The sequence below is a fragment of the Lolium rigidum genome, chromosome 2, assembly GCF_022539505.1.
Source record: "Lolium rigidum isolate FL_2022 chromosome 2, APGP_CSIRO_Lrig_0.1, whole genome shotgun sequence".
Classification (NCBI taxonomy): Eukaryota; Viridiplantae; Streptophyta; class Magnoliopsida; order Poales; family Poaceae; genus Lolium; species Lolium rigidum.
The window spans coordinates 94,479,719-94,500,851 of NC_061509.1; the positions used below are offsets into that span (position 1 = coordinate 94,479,719).

General features: G+C 43.6%; 2 protein-coding genes across 2 annotated transcripts in view; both read right to left on the bottom strand.

Annotated features, from left to right (window-relative positions):
- Positions 1-2,052: 2,052 nt before the first annotated feature.
- Positions 2,053-3,379, bottom strand: LOC124689976 (protein FLOWERING LOCUS T-like). Its single transcript, XM_047223427.1, has 4 exons — positions 3,188-3,379; positions 3,017-3,078; positions 2,430-2,470; positions 2,053-2,303 (listed from the first exon to the last, which is right to left on the bottom strand). The coding sequence occupies exons 1-4, from the start codon at positions 3,377-3,379 to the stop codon at positions 2,053-2,055; spliced, it is 546 nt and encodes a 181-aa protein (XP_047079383.1).
- Positions 3,380-4,743: 1,364 nt separating this feature from the next.
- Positions 4,744-21,133, bottom strand: part of LOC124689977 — a 37,490-nt gene continuing 21,100 nt past the window's right edge. The window contains exon 3 of the mRNA XM_047223428.1: positions 4,744-4,750. Coding sequence (XP_047079384.1) covers positions 4,744-4,750 — 7 coding nt within the window. The remainder of the gene's footprint in view (positions 4,751-21,133) is intronic.

Consider the following 21,133-nt stretch of genomic DNA (forward strand, 5'->3'; position numbering starts at 1 on the left):
TTGAAAAAAACCCGCATAGTTTGCAAAAACGGAGAAAGGGGTGTACTCTGACCTGTTTCTAAAATTCAAGGTTGAAACTTTAGCCAAAGTAAACTTCAGGGTTACAAACTGAATCTTGAGACAAGTTTGAGGGGGTGAAGCGGACTTCTCTCTCTTGATTTTCTACTAAAATATGCCAATTTTTTTCTTTCAAAAAATACATATCAGAAACCGTGTTTATTTTAGAACAGAAGAATATTTTGCTTTAGAGATAAGGCACTGGCACGGGTTTGCTCATTGTGAGCAAGAATGGTCAGATTAGGTGTTTGCTCCATCCTTCCATGCAGTGAACTCCTTTAAGGTTGTTCATGCTAGTTAGGTTGCGCTTGGACATTACAGTTGATTATTGTACTATCGTTTGTCCCACCCTCTTTCACTAATTTTAGTGATTGTTGATAAAATAGTCAAAAGCTGGCATGTTCAATGAGATTACTATGTTGAGGGCAAGGCCATGAACCAGTACGTCCCAAGAGATAAAAGAGGCGATCCAAGCACCGATCTAGGGTTCCATGCCCCTCGCCACCGCCGTTGGTCTGTCCTAACTCTGGTGGCCTCGAGCGTTTGAGAGGTTCATGTTTTTTTTTACGTATTTGAGGTATCTAGTTCAGGATGATGAGGCGGTGGCTACGTCCCAAAGTCATAGTAAGCCTCCCCCTAACCCCGTTCAGATGGTGCATCTAGGGCATGCGGATCTCGATCCATGTTCATGTCAGATGATGTGGTTGCACCTGTCCCTTTTGATTTATGACTCCCATCTTCCTTGATGGTTACGGCTCTAACGCGCTAGTTTTTTGTGGTGGGAGGGTGGGAAAATATCTAGTGATACAACACTTCACATGATACCATGATACCGCTTCAAAAAAATTAATTTATAAGTGATAAAAAATGTCGAAACAAATTTGTGAGTGTTCACAAGATCCATGTTTACATTCTCGAGAATTTTCAGAATCAAGTTTAAAATACACAAAGAGAAACTAAAATGAGAAATTGCTATGTAAAAAGTGGCATTATGTGTTTCTGTCTTTATGTGACACTACTCATGTTTGATCTTTTTTTTTTCTTTGATGGTATTTCGAATTTGGTTATGCAAGTTATAGGAAATGTAAACACACATTTTATGAACACCCACAAATTTGTTTCCGGATTTGTTAACACTTACAATTTAAATTTTGAAGAGTGGTATCATAGTATCAAATAAGGTGAGGTATCACTAGATATGCACTCGGGGGAGGGTTAGCACCACGACTTGCCCTTTTTCTACTATAACAAATTCTACTACAACCAGTTTTGCCTGGCTCCGATGAGGGAGAGGCAATAAGGGCGGCACGCCTTCGGCTTGCTCTAGTGCTTGTAGTCTCTGCTAGGTGATCTAACGACCTACTAATAATTTTTATTAGGTTTAGAGCTCTTTGTACAGTTGTTGATGATTATTAATAGATCCGTGAACTTTTTTTTGCTAAAAAGGGAGAATATCATAATGCATCATAATGTCAAACACACCATAATAATTAGCTGGTTTAGCCTTATTACTTGAACATCTTTCGGGGCTTTGTGGTTCATGTTTAACATGGCACAAGAGTACACGACATACAACTTTCATTGCAATATTTTTCCCCACATTCTATAGAATAGCAGTACAATATCCTCAAAGAACAAGAAGAGAAGTACAAATGGAGATACATTATGCATCCATCTACGTGTATGAAGCTATATGCATACGTTTATTGCAGACCAAGGATAGTCTAGCTAGTAATAAGAAGGGGTTGATGCCTTTCCACCTAGCTAAGTTCGAATTTTCTCAGTAGCAATTTTGGTGATGTTGCGTCGTTCTTCCTAATTAAACACCATGTCTCTCCCCATCGGCCATTATTTTTACATACGTTTATTCGCTTTTTCGTCTTGCATATTTGATCCACGGCGTAGGTAAGTTGCCATGGATACACCGCGTACGCATCGTATGTGTGATCGATAATCATGCATAAGCTAGGCATTTGAGCTGGATGGATCCTAGGGTTACTGGCGGCGGCTCGTGTAGGGCCCGGTGAACTTCCGGCCGCCGGAGCCGGCCTGGCGCTGGAAGTTGAAGTACTTGGCGGCGACGGGCGCGCCGAGGTTGTAGCAGCGGGCGAAGCTGCGGGTGTTGAAGTTGTGGCGCATGGACGGCGGGAACACCGTGCCCCGGCCGAGCTGCCGGAAGAGCACCAGCACCATTCGGTGGATCCCCGTCGCCGGCGCCGGGCTCTCGTAGCACACCACCTCCCGGCCTGCACCCAAGAAATTCAGGTCCAAACTAGTGAGTCCAAACTTAGTCTTGAAAATCAATCGCAAACATACAAAAATAAAGCTAGCTAGATGTTGCATTCACACAGGGAAAGGAGTGCAGTGCTCACCGTATGTGTCGTCTGTTGATGCCGGGATATCGGTTACCATCCTACATGCATGGAGTATAGACATAAATCGATAGGTCGATACATAAATAGGTAGCATCTGTACATGTGTGCTCATATATATGCATATAAATTGGGAATATGGCTTCTTTGTACATGCAATGAACCAATCCTAAAATATGCATATATATAATACCTGGGGCACGCGTCCGTTGCGTGTCTTACATGCACATATGTTTTGCTACTGCTAGGTGTGATGCATGCAAGACATCAAGAGCTAGCTATAAGCTACTGATGTACTACCTCCGTTCCAAGGAATAAGGCGCACGCGTATTCCAAGGCGAACTTTGACCATAAAAATTGAGTAACACAATCTTGATTATATTATATGTAATTAGTATCGTTGGATTCGTATTGAAAAACACTTTCTAATGATGCTAATTTCATACAAACAATCTTTATATATTTAAAGTAATTATTGGTCAAACAAAAAGCACGTAAAACGAGGGCGCCTTATTCCTTGAATCGGAGGTAGTAGCTAGTATGGTTCCAAAAATAATAAGCTACTGATCTAGCCAGGGTGCTCTCACCAGTGCAGATATTCCCTCAAGGTCGGATTGCTAGGGTTTGGAGCATCTGGATCCACCATGACCTGCATCATTGCATTCACAAATTACAGTTAACTAATGAAGACAACTCACCCCCAAAAAAACGGAGACAAATCATTATTATCCGGTTAATCAAGCGATGGTCAGGCTTACTAGGGTATATGTCGCGCTAGTATCGTCGCCTCCAATCTCGACCGTCGGCCTGCCCGACACTGCCTGTGAGCGGAACTCCATACCATTGATGATCGGCCTACCATCATAGAGTACAGTCATATCAACGGTGGTACGGAAAGGGTCTAACACTTCTCCTATCACTCGTCCGGTAACCAAGGAGTCATTTGACATTTCTAATATAATGTGTGTATGTATGATGTGGTTGTGTATGACAACCTAGTATGTATATGCAGTGCTAGTGTATGTGTGTTGATGTCTAGCTTCTGTATAATGGGGTGGTACAAAGATACAAAGATAGGTACCTAGGTGTGGTATTTATAGTAGAAGCTAACTAGCCATGAGAAGAGAAACCGGCCACCATGCATCTCACATGCATATGCAATCCTTGTCACCGTTCCATCTCTGTTCTCGATAGCAATTTTCTCTATAGAAATTTGACTGGTCGTGCATGAAGATTTCAGGCATGTCTTTCTAGCTAGAACGACGTACTTACTAAAGCTACAAATTGATGTGTGTACGGCTGAACCTAGTGTGTGATATTTGTACCATATGAAGAAACACGTGGAGAACCTCTTTTGAGATCTTGAGGGCTTGGTGATCGCTGGCTTGCTGGTATTAGTTCTCTAGCTTCGAAGGGCCGTGCATTCTTTACTGGCTAGTGGCTACACAAAGAAAGAGGGCATACCCAGTGCCTCAAAGGTTCCACACATTGTAGGGTCAGGAATCTCTAGACAAAGTTGGCCTTGCTTTTATGCAAATAGCTTGGTTCGCACCCAGAACCTTAAGGTTGTTTCTTTCTCAATATTTAACACAAATTATAATTATATCAAACATATTTTTTGCTCAAGTGCTCATGTAAGGAAATACCGAAAGGTCGAGTTTTGTCCCGAGAGCATATGCTCCCCAGGGAGCATATGCTCCTAGACAGTAAATTCCAACATAGAGAAAATAGACTTACAAAATCTGAAATTCTGAATACTTGTTTTTCTTACTATTTTGTCTGTAATGTTTTAATTTTTCATGCCAAAAATCAACATGATCTTTCCCCAATAAAAAGAAGAAACTCGGTGATCTAAACAAGCAATAAATTTGACACTCAACTTGTCTTTTTAAACACAAATTACAATATTTGTGTTTTCCCCATAAAATATGCAGTTAATCAAGGAACACAAACATCTACATGTTTTTTTTTTGACATTCACAACATTATTTTTCGCATGTAGGAGGATGTGAACTTAGGAGCCCAGTTGTTCCGCGAAAGGTCGAGATATTTAATGTGACAAATCTCCAGGACAACATCTTCTTTCAAGTTCCACACGCTGGTTCTAACAAACCATATGCTGAGTGGATGGTTGGAACACCATATTTAAAGTTCTATACGTCTGGTGAAGGTGAATTATTTTGTAGTGCGAAGAGTGTGTGTGTGTATCTATATGTTTTACCCAAAGTATGGTTCTGGAAAGAAAGAAAAAAAGCAGATACTACCTTATTTTTGAAACGTGGAACTTCCTAGCCCTTGCATCAATTGATACCACCTAGCTCCTACATGAAACAAATGACATCTTAATTATTAAAAACATTAGGATTGATCAAAATTGTGAAAAAGCATAATTATGTTTGTAAATCAGGAATTTTATGTACTATCATAGTATTATACTCATTTAGCAACATATTCATATATGACACTACAAATAGTTTCAAAATGCATCGAAACTACGTGGATTGTTGAACATATGGAGTTATATATATTATACTAAGACGCATCCCTACTAATGAGTGGGTTTTGTATGGCGCATAGTGGCCAGAATGAACTTAGCTGATTGCCAATCCCTTCTTTTTAATCTGTCAAGGTCGTAATCTCTGGTTACTATTAATTTAGACGTCATTTTAGCAAAGCTTTAAAAAATCTTACAAGCTTAACCACCACGGCAGACATAGGTAATTGGACTGTCGTATGTACATACTACTATTATTATATTTTCATCTACAATACTATATTGTTATTTTATTTCTTGCTAACACGGTATTAGAGAAAGATAAGGTTAAAGTTATTTCATATTTTTAAAATATCGAGAATAACATGAGAAGCAATAGTTGGAACTAGATCTCATAGTAAAAGAAGACAAACTTAAAAGAAAATGCCATTTATTAATATAATAAGCATGTTATTATAGTAAACAAAATGTAATTCTACTATTTTGTTTAGTACATACAATATTGTGTTGGGTAGATCAGTTTAATTAGCATTGTTTTTTGAGAGAAGTCCAATTTCCCCCCTAAACTTGTCTTAAAGTTCAGCTTATAACCCTCAACTTTACTTTGGTTCAACTTTTAACCCTGAATTCTAAAAACAGTTCAAAATCACCCCTTGCATTGTATTAAGATGGTTTTTCTTGTACCGTGTATGTTGTATGTTGATGAGGTGGCACAATATATAGGAAGAAAACCCGCTAACTGGAGAGAAAAACCGGTTCAAAACATGTCAAAAAGGGTAGAAGGTACAATTTCGAACGGTTTATAGAATTCAGGGTTGAAGATTGAACCAAAATAAAGTTGAGGATTGTAATCTGAACTTTGAGATGAGTTTAGGGGGTAAATTGAACTTCTCTCTTGTTTTTTTTTATCTCTTCTTAACTTCAAGGTGTGCGCCACTTGTTACTCGAGAGGTAAAAAATAGGCTAGTCCGTTAGTTTATCTAGAGCTCATGAGTAAAAACTGGTGAAAGAGTGAACATATTGTGAAATATTAGTCTACCCAATGTCAGTTTGAAGTTGATATTGTGTTTTGATATCTTGTTAGCTACCTAATCGCTACGAAGTTCAATGAAGTTTTTGCGTAGGTTGTTTAAAAGAAGTTATGCATGCTTTTGAAGCTTTTATACCTCTAATGGAAAACAAAGAGTGACTGCTACTACTCCCCCCCCCCCAATTTGTTGATTTTGATAATATTTACCCAATTTAACAAATTGTGTTACCCAATAAATGAAATCTGGCACTCGTTTCACTAATTGGAGTAAACGGGAATAATGATTTATAAATAGAGTAATTGATGCGATAATTCACAAACTTTTTTCGACTAATGCTTTTTTTTAAAAAACTTCTAACGGTATATATTAATATCAAGAAGATAATAATTGCATCCGGTCTTTGCACCAACATAATATTAGGAGCTAGTTAAAACACTAAGAGCATCTCCAGTCGCGTCCCCCAAACCGTCTCCCAAACCGCGCCGGATCGAGCGTTTGGGGGACGTGTTTTGTTCGTGCCGCGTTTGGGGGACGTCGCTCTCCAGCCGCGTCCCCCAAACGCCGCCCCCAAATGAATATTTGTGCAGGAAAATAAAGGTTTTCATTCAATTTCGATTATATATCACAAAGTTTGAATGAAAACGGCTAGATTTCATCTAAACCTAGGCTACGACCGCCGGCGGCGCGTTCCAACGGCCCCGCCCCGTCGTCGCCTCCCCTACGCCGCAGCTCCTCCTGCGCGCGCCTCCTCTCCTTGCGTTAGGCGGTGGCCGGACGGTGCCGCTCCCGCCGATAGTCCTCCTCCGGCCTCCCTGCGTCGGGCCGCCGGGAGGGAGAGCTCGACGGCGCGGCGAATCCGCGCCTCTTCACGGGCACGGGCGTCGTCCCGGAGCTTCTTCTCCGACTCGAAGGACTCGACGAGGGCGCGTTGCTGATCGGCCGTCTCGTCCGGGTGCGGGGCGTCGTCGTCGGACCAGTCGAACTCGTCGTCGTCGTCGTCGTCCTCCACCTCGGTCTCCTCCGCCTCGGCCTCCTCCTCCATTGGCGCCTCCTCCTCCACATCTGTTGGCGCCTCCATCGTCGCCGCCGCAGGCGCGTCGGCCGCCGCCAACTGCTCCGCCCGCCTCCCCCATAGCGCCGTAGCGCCGACTCCCGGCCGTCGACGCTCCTCCGCCGTCGCCTGCTGGCCGGAGCTCGATCGACTCACGCCGCCGGCGCTCGATCGAGTCACGCCGTTCACGGAACAGCGCCGCCGCTCATCGCGCCGGCGCCGGCGCTCGTCGGCCCATCGCTGCTCCATCTCCTCCCGGTACCGGCGCCGTCGCGCCTCTTGTCCCGTCGAGGCGTCGAACGCCGCAACGGTGTCGCGCTGCTTGCTCTGCCACGCTGCTGCCGCCACGGCCTCCTCGGCTGCGGAGGCGAGGGCGGAGAACGCCGCTAGATCCGCCGCCTGCTGCGCCTCACGCCGCCGGCGGGCCTCCTCCTCGAGTGCCTCCTCGAGTGCCGCACGCCGCTGCCGGCTCGTCAATGGAGGAGACGGCGGTGGAGGGAAGTGGCCATCGCCGGGGCGGTTCGCCATTGCCACGCGGTGACGGAGGAGACGGCTGTGGAGCGACGAGGGCTGTGTTTGATGCCGGCGGGGTGTGGTGGCTACCATTGATGAGTCGGGAGACCTTTTATAGACGCCGGCGTCGGGAAGAAAGCGCGGGAACAGACGAGAAGAGGCGGGAAGATCGCGCGGGAACGGGCGGTGGCGTGCGAACGCCGGCGGCGCGTGGAGGCTGCGCAGCACCGACGAGACGTCTCGCCTGCCCCTCCGTCGCCATTAAGGCAAAGATGCCGCTGCGCGCGGACAACTTCCGTCGCGAGGTAGGCGGCGGTTAGGTTAAAATTAAGCGTGCCGGCGCGACGCGTCGGCCCGCGCCTCCTCGCCTCGCTTTCGTTGTGTCCGGCGTGCCCGGTGCGTCCCACGTGGGACGGGGACGGGCTCGGGGCGCCGGACACCGTATAGGGGCGCGCCGGACAGAAAAGGGCTTTGGGGGACGCGGCTGGAACGATTTTTTTGTCCGGCGCGCCCCAAATCCCTTTGGGGGACGGTTTGGGGGACGCGACTGGAGATGCTCTAAGGATGCAGGTGAAAATATAGTTCACTCAAAAATAAAAGAATAGCTGATACTAAAACCACATGGAGCTAGCCGAAGTACGGACTGATCACGGTCACCATATATTTCATTATTTATAGTAACTTGTAGGTGGCTGTATTGTAGAGACAAGCTTATGATTTTGATCTTCTGGACGGCGGGTCGAATTGAGTCGCAGCTCAAGATGGAATATATGTGTGAGGAAGTACATGAGACACGTCGATTTGATTAAGTTATGTGGCAATCGATAGGCTGTGTCACAAGCCATTTGCCAAATGGCCAAACTTGATTCTGTCTCCACCGGATAATGAAGTAGCGACGCTGACAGCGCAAGAGCCAGATTCAATAAAGCATAGAGGGAGACACATATGCCTTGATCTGTTCAAGGGTAGTTTCTTCACGTGTTGTTGCGTTTCCGCTTCATTTCGTTTTCAACTTTGCTGGTTCCTGCAATCGGATCGTTCGGGATGGCAGCCGCATAGACTCGTCGTGACTCGACTCTGACCGCCGTTATTTTTCCTCTTGCTTCCTTTCTGCTTCATGGGATGACCGCGCAGAAACCGACCGTGCGTGTACTTTGGGAACATCGACGCAGCCGTACTTTGACATTTGTGGGCTATGCTATATGCATATAATCAAGAAAGTTTCATATTTCGTTGTCTTGACTAGGGGTCACATATATATTTGTTTGGTTAGCTTCTTACGAAATGGACATCATAGCCATTCCCAACGATCGGAAATGTATCCGAGGAAAATGCGCAATCTGCCTATTTTTTTAAATAATATGTTCAATTCCACAAACAATACGCATTTATGAGGAATAACAAAAATATTATGGCCTCGGCGTCGGTCACACCCACTAGCCCTTATCGGCGTCGTTGAATCCGACGAGCTGGCCGACTACCAACTGAATCCTATCGGCGTCATTGAAGCCGACCAGACTTGTTCGCTTCGGCGTGACCGACAAGTTTTGATTGTCGTGGGCAAGGCCGAAGCAGCATGATCAATGCACTACTTACGTGATTAGGAGGACAATCAGTCATTTGCACCCTTAAATCCTCAAGCCAGCAGTTCCCGTCACTTCCTCCCATCATTAGTTCCCACCACCTTCTCCCGCCAACAATTCCCGCTATTTCTCGTAATGCTACATTCTCCTTCCACCATTTGCCGCCATTTCTCGGTGTGTCTTTCTATAAAAGCAGACATTGACATGTTTAGATGTACTAGTGCCCATACCCCTCCTCTTCCTCCCGTCAACTCTGAGCCACAATGAGTGTGCTTTGCTCAAGCCATGTCTTTAGGACGACGAAGATGCAGGATGCAAGCTTCCCCCCGGGGGTGAGAATGGAGCGGTGTGGGTGCGGAGATCTTGCAAATGTGAAGGAGTGGGATAATTTTTCTGATAGGTTGGGCATGAAGTTTTCCATGTGTGCCAACTATAATTATGATGCACCGGCAAGTTCGTTGTACCCGAGGCCTCAGATATGTTCTAAGCAACATGAGTAGACATATTGTTTATTTTAATATTTTTTAATTAAAGTTCTTATTTAAGTTGAAATTCTCTCTGCCCCTCTGCATGTGGTACCATTGGATTTACAAGGAGAAGCCGGAGTGGGCGCTGAAAGAGGTTGAGGACTGCAGGCACCGTGCATGTGACGACTTGTATGCGAAGGAGCGTGGGAGAGATGATGCTGCACGTGCGAAAGTAGAGAGGGAGAAAGAGCTAAAAAACACCGAGAAGAGCAATGATGTTGGCTTGATGAGTGGGGGAAGAAAATCAAGAAACGTGAGACGAAGATGAAGGAGGAGGAACGGGTGCGCAAGGAGCTTCGTGAGGCAGAGAGGCTGAGGAACAGAGAAGGGGTTGCTCAGGCAAAGGCAGCGGAAGAACGTGGTGACAAGACCGGAAAATTCCATCTGGACTCAGGACCACTAGATTTCTATCATATTAGTGATGTCTTAATTTGCATTGTAGTGTAGCGTTGTATCTTTTTTCAGTTGTACTATAGCGGTGTATCTTATATTTAGTTTAAGCGTAGCAGTGTGCCTTAATTTCAGATGTATCGTATCTAAAGAATGCCATAGTTAAGGTTGTTGATTTCCTGCCAGCTGTATCCAGCAAATTCTTCTCATCGAACTATTCCTGCCAAAATCTTCTCGACAATTGTCTCTCGCCGAATTCTTCCCAGCAAAATCTTCACGCCCATGAATTCCCACTATCTCTCCTCTTCTCGTCCTATACCCCCTCCCCCGCATCGGTTTCTTCTATCCCAGTGTATTCTCTCAAAGATGATGCATGACCTCTTTTGTCTTGTGGGTGCTTAGTTATGAGTGACAATAAAATAGAATCATTGGAGGAACTCCTTAGTAGAGTATTCTGGTATTTTTAAAATTTGTATTACTTGATATATTTGAGTGCCTACTGGTTGAGTTAGGACGGCTAGGTTTTGTTGTAATTCAGGGCTTGATCAAATGAGATTCTACATGTTGAAGGTTTTTTTTGTTGCTGGTGGTCTTTCTCTAGTACAATTTAGCTTGCCTATTCCTATTCATTTCGTTTGCCAAAGCCCCTCAGCTTATGTTTCCAGAAATTCTTCCCAGAAACAACTCCTTGAATTATATATAAAATGGTTCACCCAAGGGTGAATCAAACATTCTAAACCTAATCCAAAGCTTCTGTCTATTTGGTTGTGTTGTGTAGGTTTCCAGAAGATCAAGATGAGAATGAAGATAACTAGATAGATAGGTCATAGGTGTAGAAAATAGGTTTAGATAGACTTTCTTCATTTTGGAAGGGAATAAAATTCTGAGTTTTGTGAATTTTGTTCTATATTTTTTATGAATTTTATTATATTTGTTATGAAATTTTTAATTTGAGAGCTGAATTACTCAAACTTCAATTCCAAGTTCAAATATTGAGTGTTGTATACAAACTGAATTGTTGTGTGTTGGTGTATATTTTGACTTCTCCCATTTGACAATACAAAAATCACATCAAAATTGGGATTGCATTCCTAGTGTTGATGTAGTCAATTTCAACACTAGAGTTCAAATTATAATCCTTTTGGAATCTCAATTCAAAAACTTTGAAATTTTCCCTTCCTTTTTGAACACATGTAATGAAAATTCTCATATCGAACTTGTACTGTTTTCTAGTCCTACATTACTGGGGTGTTATTTCCTATTCCCCATTATAATAACTTTGTCCCGAAGTTTTCAGGACAAAGTACCTGAATAGGTAAGGACAATCCTTATGTAAATCTTCATCTTTCTCTCACATAGCTTCCCTCTCAGGATGATATTTCCACTAAACTTTGCAATATTTTATTGTCCTATTTCTCAACTTTTAAAATTGTCAGCAAGATTTTTGGATGGTTGTTCTTCATAGCTAATGTCTGAATGTAGATGAAGCTCCGCGTGATTTAAAGGTTCATCGGGTTCCTTGAAACACTTACATAGTTGTGATTCATGAAACACATAATGAATTTACGATAACCGTTTGTGTAATTCCAACTCATAAGCTACTGATCCTATGTGTCTGAGGATTTTTCTAATATATCAAGGACGAAGTTTTCCCTTTATTTTGAATCTCTTAACTCCTTTTGTCGGACTAACTCTTAGATATACCAGGTCTACGACATGTGGCTACTATGTCCTTCTTTTTACATCAGCATAAATTTTTCTGCCTACTTTGTGATATATTAAGTTTATCTCGAATGATATCGATCACCCTTTGTTTTTCCTGGATATAGCCAGGTTCAAATTCTTTGTTTTCCCCAACTTCATACCATCATATCGATGATCGACACTTCCTTTCTTAGAGTGCTTCGAAGGTGCCCGTCTTAATACTACTTTGGTAACTATTGTTATAATAAAATTATGCTAATGGCAAATGTTCATTCCATGATCCCCGAAGTCTGGAGCACATGCTCTCAACATATCCTCAAGAATTTGGTTGGTTCTTTCAGTGCCCTCTAGTTTGGCGATGATATGATCGACTGGAATCTGGCGAAGATATGATGGACTGGAATCTAACTTGGACCTAATGCCTCTTGGAGACGTTTCCAAGATGCAGAAATGAACACAGAACCTTGATGTGATGCGGTTCTTTGAGGAACTCCGTTTTTTTACTTATTATTTTCTTTCAATAAATTGTGGCTATTTTTCACAGGAATGATTTACTACTAGGAAAGATGCACTCTTTGTCAACCGGTCCACGATTATCCAGATCATATCATTGTGATTTTTAGTCATGGGCAATCTGGTCATAAAATCCATTCAGATCTCTTCCCGTTTGCATTCGGAAATTGGCACTAGTTGTAACTTTCCAGTTAGAGTTTGGTGTTATGATTTTACTCTTTTAACCTGTATAGCATTCTGCAACGTACTTAGAAATTTTCCTTTTTTATGTTGTTCCACCAAAACACTTCTTTCAAATCTATGTACATATTTATACTTCCAGGATGCATGAAATAGGGTGCCTGGTGTGCTGCTCTTAATTAGCATGATTTCTTTGATTTCAGCATCATCTGTACACAGATTTCATTGGAACCATAGGGAAGTTTGTTCTATTAATTAAAACATGATTATCTTCCTTCGACAATTCGTATGATCTCTTTCGATAAGAAATGATCTTTTGTTTGCTTTTCTATTATCCTTTCTTGGAGATTCATAATCTTTCTCCCGTAGTGCTGATTACTGCAGTAGTTCCAATGAGTTGTCCTCCAAAGAACTGTATTTGCATTTGAGCTAACTCCTTTTGCAATTCTGCCGATAATTCTCTTCCCATTAACAAATTGCATGTAGCTTTCTGGATCAAAGTATTGGCTATAATGTTCGCCTTTCCGGGAATATAGTTGATAGCTAAATCTTAGTCTTTGATCAACTCCAACCATCTTCATTGTCTCATGTTCAAATCATTTTAAGTAAGAAATACTTCAGTCTCTTATCATCTATGTAGAGTTCACACTTCTCTCCATATAAGAAACATCTCAAACTCTTAAGTGCAAATACAACTGCTACTAGCTAGCTGCAGATCGTGGGTTGGATAGTTAACTTCATGTGGTCGCAACTGTCTTGATCCATATGAAATTAATTGCATAAGAATACATCCTAATCCATTCTTGGATGCATCATAATACACCGTGTAGTCCTTTCCGGTCTTTGGCACTGCTCAAACACGTGTTGTTGTGAACTTCTCTTTTAATTCATGGAAACATATCTAACACTTACGGTCCCATTCGAATGGTATATTATTTCATAGTAATTTGGTCATAGGCCCGGATATCTTAGAGAATCCTTCAATGCACCTCATGTAGTATCCCCAGTGTTGGAAAAGGCGACGCCTAGGAGACGCTTACTCACGCTTAAGCACTAGGTGATGGACAAACACCTCACCTACGGCATAAGCGGAAGTCTAGGTAGGGCAACCATAAAATTGTCTTCCCCGCGAAGAAATGATGTCATATTTTACTATCGAGACATATGGGACATATTCCAATGGTAGTTGATAGTAATTTACTCATTAACATGCTCTAGATTAATGTGTATTTACATATGATAACCTATTTACACACTTGATGGTACAAACTATATGCCCGCCTAGGCCGCCTAGGACGCTTAAGCACCGCCTAGGCACTAGGCGAATGCCAATCGCCTCGCTTAGGCCTAGCGCTTTTTCCAACCTTGAGTTGCCATTTCTAGGAATCCTCGGACTTCCTTCACATTCTTAGGTGCTAGCCAATCCAATACTGACTTAACTTTATCTAGATTTATGGCAATACCTTTCTTGGTAATCACATGTCCAAAAAAATCTACTTTGTCTAGCCAAAATTAACACTTGCTAAATTTGGCATTGAGCTGATGTTCTCACAAGGTTTGCATAACTATTCTCAGATTCATCAAGTCATGAAAATTGCTGGTGCATTGGTCAATCTAAATGGTACAACCAAATATTCATGGTGCCCATATTGAGATACAAATGTTCGTCTTAGGAATATCCTCTTCCTTTATCTTGATTTGATGGTATCTCGGTGGTAAGTCAATTTTGTGGAAAACTCTAACTCATGTGACTTGATGAAACAAATCTGGTATCCTTGGTGATGGATAACATTTATTACACTAACATTGTCAAGACTCAGGTAATCTTTGCACACTGTCGCTGCCTCCTTCCAATCTCTGGTCGCCGCGTCCCACCAGGCCTGTCGACGCGATATAGAGTGGAGGGCTGGCCTTCTTCCGCACGCCAATGGCGGGTAAGCTCCGGTTCAGATATCGACATATCTATCCCGCCCCTGGTTACCACCTCGAGGAGCCGGGCTAGGTGCAGGCTCGGGTTATCCCTTCCGATCTCTCCCCTCACCGCCGCTAGATCCACCTCCGCCCTGTTGGCTCCACCTCTTCGGCTTCGACTCAAGGCCAGCGAGATGAGTTTTGTGGTTTTCTTTTCGGCGCGGCAACTTCGGCTAGATCCGATGATTGTGTAAGAATCACAGTCATATAATAGTGGATATATATGGGCGGGTTATCGTGGGGAGCGGGAAGAAATCAATCGAGTTCGGTAGCTTTATACATTTTGATAAGAATTTGAGTGCGGGACGGGATAAAAGACTAGGTTTCTTCGGGCCTTGGCCCATGGACATGGCGCGGGTGAATGGGATGAATGACTCGCGGGACAAAAACGTTTTCTTGACTTCGGCGGTGGCAAGTGCTGTAATTATAACTAGAAATAAGGGTTTGAGGACGATAGCGGTTGACCATGGTGACGGCTTCTCGAGCGAGTGCCTGAGGTGTGAGGGTATGTTGGGCCAGATATGTGTTCTCATTTCGCCCATATGGTGACTCGGTGCTCCCCCGGCATCTAGCTCATGGGGCGTTTGTGTGCCATAGCCCATAAGGGCTTGATAGCATGCTGTTCTCCCATTAACGGTTTTGTTGGTATTGCATGGCGGCCTTGGACTTTCTAATGCATGCTCTTGCGAGATTTTTATTACTGAATAAAATCTAAAGTCTAAACCTCCTTTTTCGAAAAAGTTGTAAGAGAAGTATGCTAGAAGATGTGATCTTGGACAGGCACACGGAATGAATTAAAGAATCGGAGCACCAGAGCCATGCCTTCGTCCAAATTACCTTTAGATAGAACGGTGCCATCAGACAGATACCGTACACAGCAGATGTTCTATTCTTTTTTGATAATAAAAATATATTAATATCGAAAGATACCAATTACATCCTATCTCTGCAATAACGCAAAACTCTAATGATGGTACGGATGCACACAATTAAAAAATAGAAAAAAAACTGAGAAACAAAAGTCCCGCTACAACATCCCAGGCCTAGCAATAACAATATATCCACCACCAAGACAACACCTAAAATACAGACTCTCCAAAAGGCGACACCTCCAAGAAGTGAACAGTGCACCAACACCGTCGTCGCCCGATCAAAGATCTTAGGTTTCCACCCTGAAGATAGTCCCCGCTCTCAAAACATTGCCTCCAACAAGATCATTATCAGACACAACCAGTTAAGGCGAGACCTTGGGTTTTCACCCTGAAAGGTAAAACTCTGAATTTCACCTGTGCTGCCGCCCCCACTTCCAAACAATTGTTGCGGAGCCCGGAACACCAAGCAAGTCCCTCAACATCACGGTGACTTGAAACGCCCTTAGCTAGTCCTCCAATCTGACCTTCATGATATTCCCTTCTTCTGACTTCACCATAGACTAAAATGTCACTTGATGTCAACACAGAACAGAGCTTCACGCCGCTCCCTCCAAAATCAAACAGTCGGAATAAAAGCATGGGTGCACGCGATCGAATACCACCCGATCCAGCAAACTCTAGGCAAAATATGCAATGTTCCATTTGCCGGCGGAGCTTTCCGAAACTCATCACTCCAACCAGATCAAGATGGACAGGCCTCCGGTAGGTCTTCATCTTCGCATGAGAGAAACCCGAGGACCTCCGCCAATAACGCTAGACCAGCAGCCCCCATGCCGCCAGTCACTCCTACCGGATCACCAGAGAAGAATAAGGCGGCACGGAGCACCGACGATGGCTTGGCCGAAGCCATGGATCCTACGTTGATTGGGGCCAAGAGGGACCAAATCAGGACCAGATCGCCGAACCGCCGCCGGGGGCGAAGGCCGCCATGCTCCCACTCCTCCATGAGGATCGGCGAAGTGCATTAGGCCACGGCCACTGCAGCCGTGCCGCCCGACGTCCTCAGCATGCGCCCCACCGCCTCCCATGAAGCGCAGTCGCGGAGCCCTCTCCACCCCTTTGTCCTTCGTTGGGAGGGGTGCCGCCGCCGCGACTGGAGACGGCAGCAGCCGCGGTCTAAGGGACCGCTGGGGTTGGGCGGAAGGGGGCCTCCGCCGCCGCCCGGGAGGAGAGCGACAAGGAGGGTTACGGGAGGGCCTAGGCCTCAAGTATAAATACGTCCGTGAGGATTTGATCTTAGGTGCTAGGTTTGTACATCCATTACTCCAACCAGTTGAGCTTGGCTCACTTCTCAAAGATGAGTCGTCCAAAGATTTGATGAACAATCTCAAGAGTCACCGCACAACGAGGAACACGGATGAATCATACATCGAAGGAACCTATGCAGTGGTTCTTGGTTGATCTAGCACGCGTCCTGAATTCCTGATTCCGTTGAGGTTCTTTAGCGCCGTCCGGATGAATGCGATACATCAAAGCAATCAGTGGAGCAAAACGCGCGTGAGCATTGTTGTGTGACGGCGGTCGTCGCGGCCCTCGCAATCATGGGCCGTGCATCCCGTTCACCAACACCGACGGACAACACATGACGGCTGCGGGCAGCGTGGTCCAACAAGTCGACAACAACAAAGCCTGTGGATTCAGATCAACGATTAGGATGGATGCTCCCTTTCAAACAAAAAAAATCCCAAGGATCAATGCAATTCCGGTTAGGGATAAAAATGGAGCCAAATATTTTCGACTTTCACGTGAAAATATCAAAATGGAACGAAAATAGGTAAACGGAAACAAAATTTTGCAGAATGAAAACGTATATTCTTTGACGAAAACGAAACAACATTTTCCAGCGAACATGCGTGGAAATAAAAATTCCGTTTCCGATTAGTATCGAGTTTCTGTTTTAGGGTTTGATTGGCATGACCTAATCTAGGAGGTCCAATATGTGAACTTGCCAAGCTAAATCGTCCAAGTGGCCCATCCCAAATCAGATGATGACGGAACCACATTATGAGTAGGAAGCTCCACACTTTGACCTTCACCTATTCCCCAATACACAGAGCAGTCGTGCTAGGGTTAAGGATCAAGCTTGTCTACCAGCAAAAAAAAAGGATCAAGTTTGTCGATTTCTTGTATTGCTTGTTTTTTTCTTCATGATCGAGCCATCTCGTGGTTCCGGCAAACATCCGCTTTTTTGCTCCGTGTCCTCACCATAATCGGTCCGCATCTACTTTCGAAGATATTTTTTTCCGTATTTCTTTTCGGGGTTTTTGTGTTCGTTTCCCCTTTCGCAAGAAAATATGAAAACAAATGTGGCTTCACTCAGTTCCATCTTTCCGCTACATTTTCATCTCTAATTATGATTACCAAATTAGACAAACGCCATCTCTATCTTGGATGCTAGAAGGATATCCCGCGCGTTGCTGCGGGAATTTTTTAAGAAATTATACTATATAAATGAAATGGTACAATACACATGAAATATAAATTGTCCACAGAAAGTATGCAAGGTTCAATTGGTCAAATAAGTCGAGATGCTAAATTTAATTTACATTATTTTTTGTACATTTGATGGCTATAAATTAGTTATGTGGATAATTGTGTGAAAAATAATGATGACATGGATAGCTTGCATGCAAGAATACATCAAAAATAAATATTAGTGGGGATGTCATGCATATTTGAGTGGCAAATGAAATTGAAGTATGAAAAGATAGACTAACATTAATTGCAGTTAGTTGTGTTTTACTTTATAAGAAGTATGGATGTGCGGACGATTGGCTGATCTTGCTCTACCGGTCATGGACGGAACAACCAAAATTCTTAGTAATGAGCAGGAGCACCAAGAGATTTCGGCTGGGGAAAAGATGAGAAAACGATGCCCACTTCTCCTTATCTCCCTGCGCTCCTGTTGCTGATGTAAAATCAAGTTACTTCCTGCTATTGTAATATCAAGAACATGGCATACACGTTGTTCGCTTTGTCGTAGGATAGGTAGGGGTCGTCAATAATTACGCGAGTGGAGTGGCAATAGCTTTGTCGTCGTAGAATGTTTGGTGATTGGTGAATGCGTAAACTTCAGAGCTTTTTCTGATTCTCCTTTTGACCTCGGTCGTTGGATATCTGAATGCATGGTTTTATGGAAAGCCTATGCCGTACATCAAAGCGACATCTCGCTCTCGCTACCGTAGCTACCAGGGCCTGAGCTGTCCCGGTATAGAAATTCCTTACTCACCACCGTTACCGTAGACGCCATGTGAGGGAGGTTCGACCTCTGATCGAACTCGCCATGGTCGGAGACTCGGAGGTGAATGTACACAGGCGAAAAACGGATCGAGAAAATGCGTTGTCAATCTGTGGACATGCAAACCGTTCAAAACGTTGCCAATTTCCGGACGTCCTAGTTTAAATACTGACCTTCCTGACGGAGATCCACAACCAGATTGACGTTTTCAATTTCATTGAGAACACACAGCTAGCTAGGCTGCTAGAGATACCCGTATCTCCTCTTCTAAGCTCCTCGATAAAAATTACTGAACAATCGGAAGCTACACATTCCTTGGAATAGAGGGTCGGCGCTTCATAGTGCCAAGAACTTTCAGTGTGATAGAATCAATAAGGTTGGTTCAGTTAAAAGGATAAAGATGGATGAGACCAATCAACTTTCCGAGCTCATGTTTTATTATTCTTATTGGTTGCAGAGAGCAAACACGGAGCAACTAACTTTACATACCCCCCGTTCCATATTAATTATCGCTGATTTAGTACAAACTTTAGTATGAAATGAAGGTTGAAATATTTCACTAACATGTTGGAGAGAGTGGACTAGCCATTTTGGCTGGTCAAGGTTCCTGCCCTTAAATCCTTAATAATCATGATTGTTATTAGATGATTAGAAATAATTATCATTTTTATTCTTGCTCAAAAGTAGTTCGAGCATAACCAGAAAGTACCGAGACATATGATTTGTCAGTGGATTCAAACAATTCGTATTTATCATTTCACTATATTTCAAAAGCAAAGTCCACAAACAAATTGAAACAAAAAAAAAGAGATTTGCAACATAAATAGTAACCAAGTGGTACTATTCGTAGTGAAATCTATTTTTTTTCTCTATGTGCTGATAAAGTTGAACATGATTTTTGAAAAAAAAAATTGTGGGCTCAATCCACTAAATTAGTACAGATTTTTACCGGAAATGCACTTTTGATCCAGGTGTATACGCTTCCTCTAAATTAGTAGTATATGCTTCTTCTGATTGATCTTGACACAATGCCGACATAGACTGGGCATATTATTACTCTTCAATGCAGGAAAGCCATCGGAAGCGATCAAAACATGTTGTATCCTTAAATACATCGCTCTTCAATGAGTACTATAGCTTGTTGGAGTCTTAACTCTACGATTGGGTGGACTTAATTACAAGAGTGATATTTTGTTTGATAAAAATAAAATTGTATTTGCTCTATTAATGGGCTCATAATTGACTTGAATCATTATTGATTGGTACCTAGGCAAGCGGACCTAAGTTTAACAACTGTTGTGGTAACCATGAAAATAGCTCTTTGGTGGTTCAAAGCCATTGCGAAAAATGTGCTAGCATTCTTATATTTGATTATCCAATAAGAACGAATACAACAACTTTAAAATTGAAGGGAGTGGCAGATAACCACATGGCCATGAAAACTATCAAACCCTCAAGTTATGGCCTCCTTGCCCTTCGTCCTCTCACTCTTCCAATGATTTGTAGATCTAAATAAATTGTAGGAAGAACTGTTTGGTATGAACCAAGATAAATCTTTATGTCACGAGCGTGCTCGTATTTATTTGACAGTCCTAGGAATAACACCATCCCTGGCCTCTAGGATAATTTTCTTTATCCATGATCTGGTTTTTCATGGCTCTCATCATTGTGAAGAGCATGATTTCAGTTGGAATAGTGTAAGGGTATACTCTACCCTAACATATATTTTGGTTAACTATGATATTGTAACTAAAGTGCGGACTAATGCTACCTACTAGTGTATACACAGGTTTTAGTTCATCAATGGTGTTGGGAGGTGATCGGAGACCCCTCATTCGTTGAAGAAAAGATGTGCCGATGTTTCTTATTATTTCTCTCTTGTTTATATGATGACGACATCCCTACCGAACTACTACCTTCATCATTGCAAGATGAAGACGATGTTGTTGTGAAGCTCAAGTCCAATGAAGTTAGAATTGGACCCATTACAAGGGCGCGTGCGAAGCTACTTAAATAACAGGTGAATTCGCTCTTGAATGATACTTTGATCGATGAGAACTTTATACTATAATAAGTATTTCCACTTATGTATGATCAGGTATGAAGACGGAGCAAGCGTCGCGCGAAGAGAAGAGAAACAGCTGGACATGGTGCTGGACGTAAAGACATTCCATGGATGCGCGAGGGAGGAGAGGGAGGAAAGCGCAAAGGAGGAAGATGACGCCGGCACCCAGCCCGGCCACGCCGACCGTGACACTGGATGGCCCGGCGCCAGGTCCGGCGCCGCCAGCTGCCACGCCGGATGGCCTGGCATATGCATGCCGGACCCCATGCCAGTGAACACCGGACCCGTTCCAGGGTGCCTAGCCCGTTGGCCCGGTGGCAGCCCGGCGCCTTGCCCGGTCGCTGCCGGACCGCCTGGTGCCAGACCCGGTCCCGCCGGACCGTACGCCGGCCGAGTCCGAACCGTTTTTGGCCGAATCTCGATCTGGGTCGATTTGTATCCCCTAGTTTCGACCCCTGGTCGTCCTGGACCCCTATATAAGTGCCAGGGGCACCCCCAAATTAGGTTTGGAC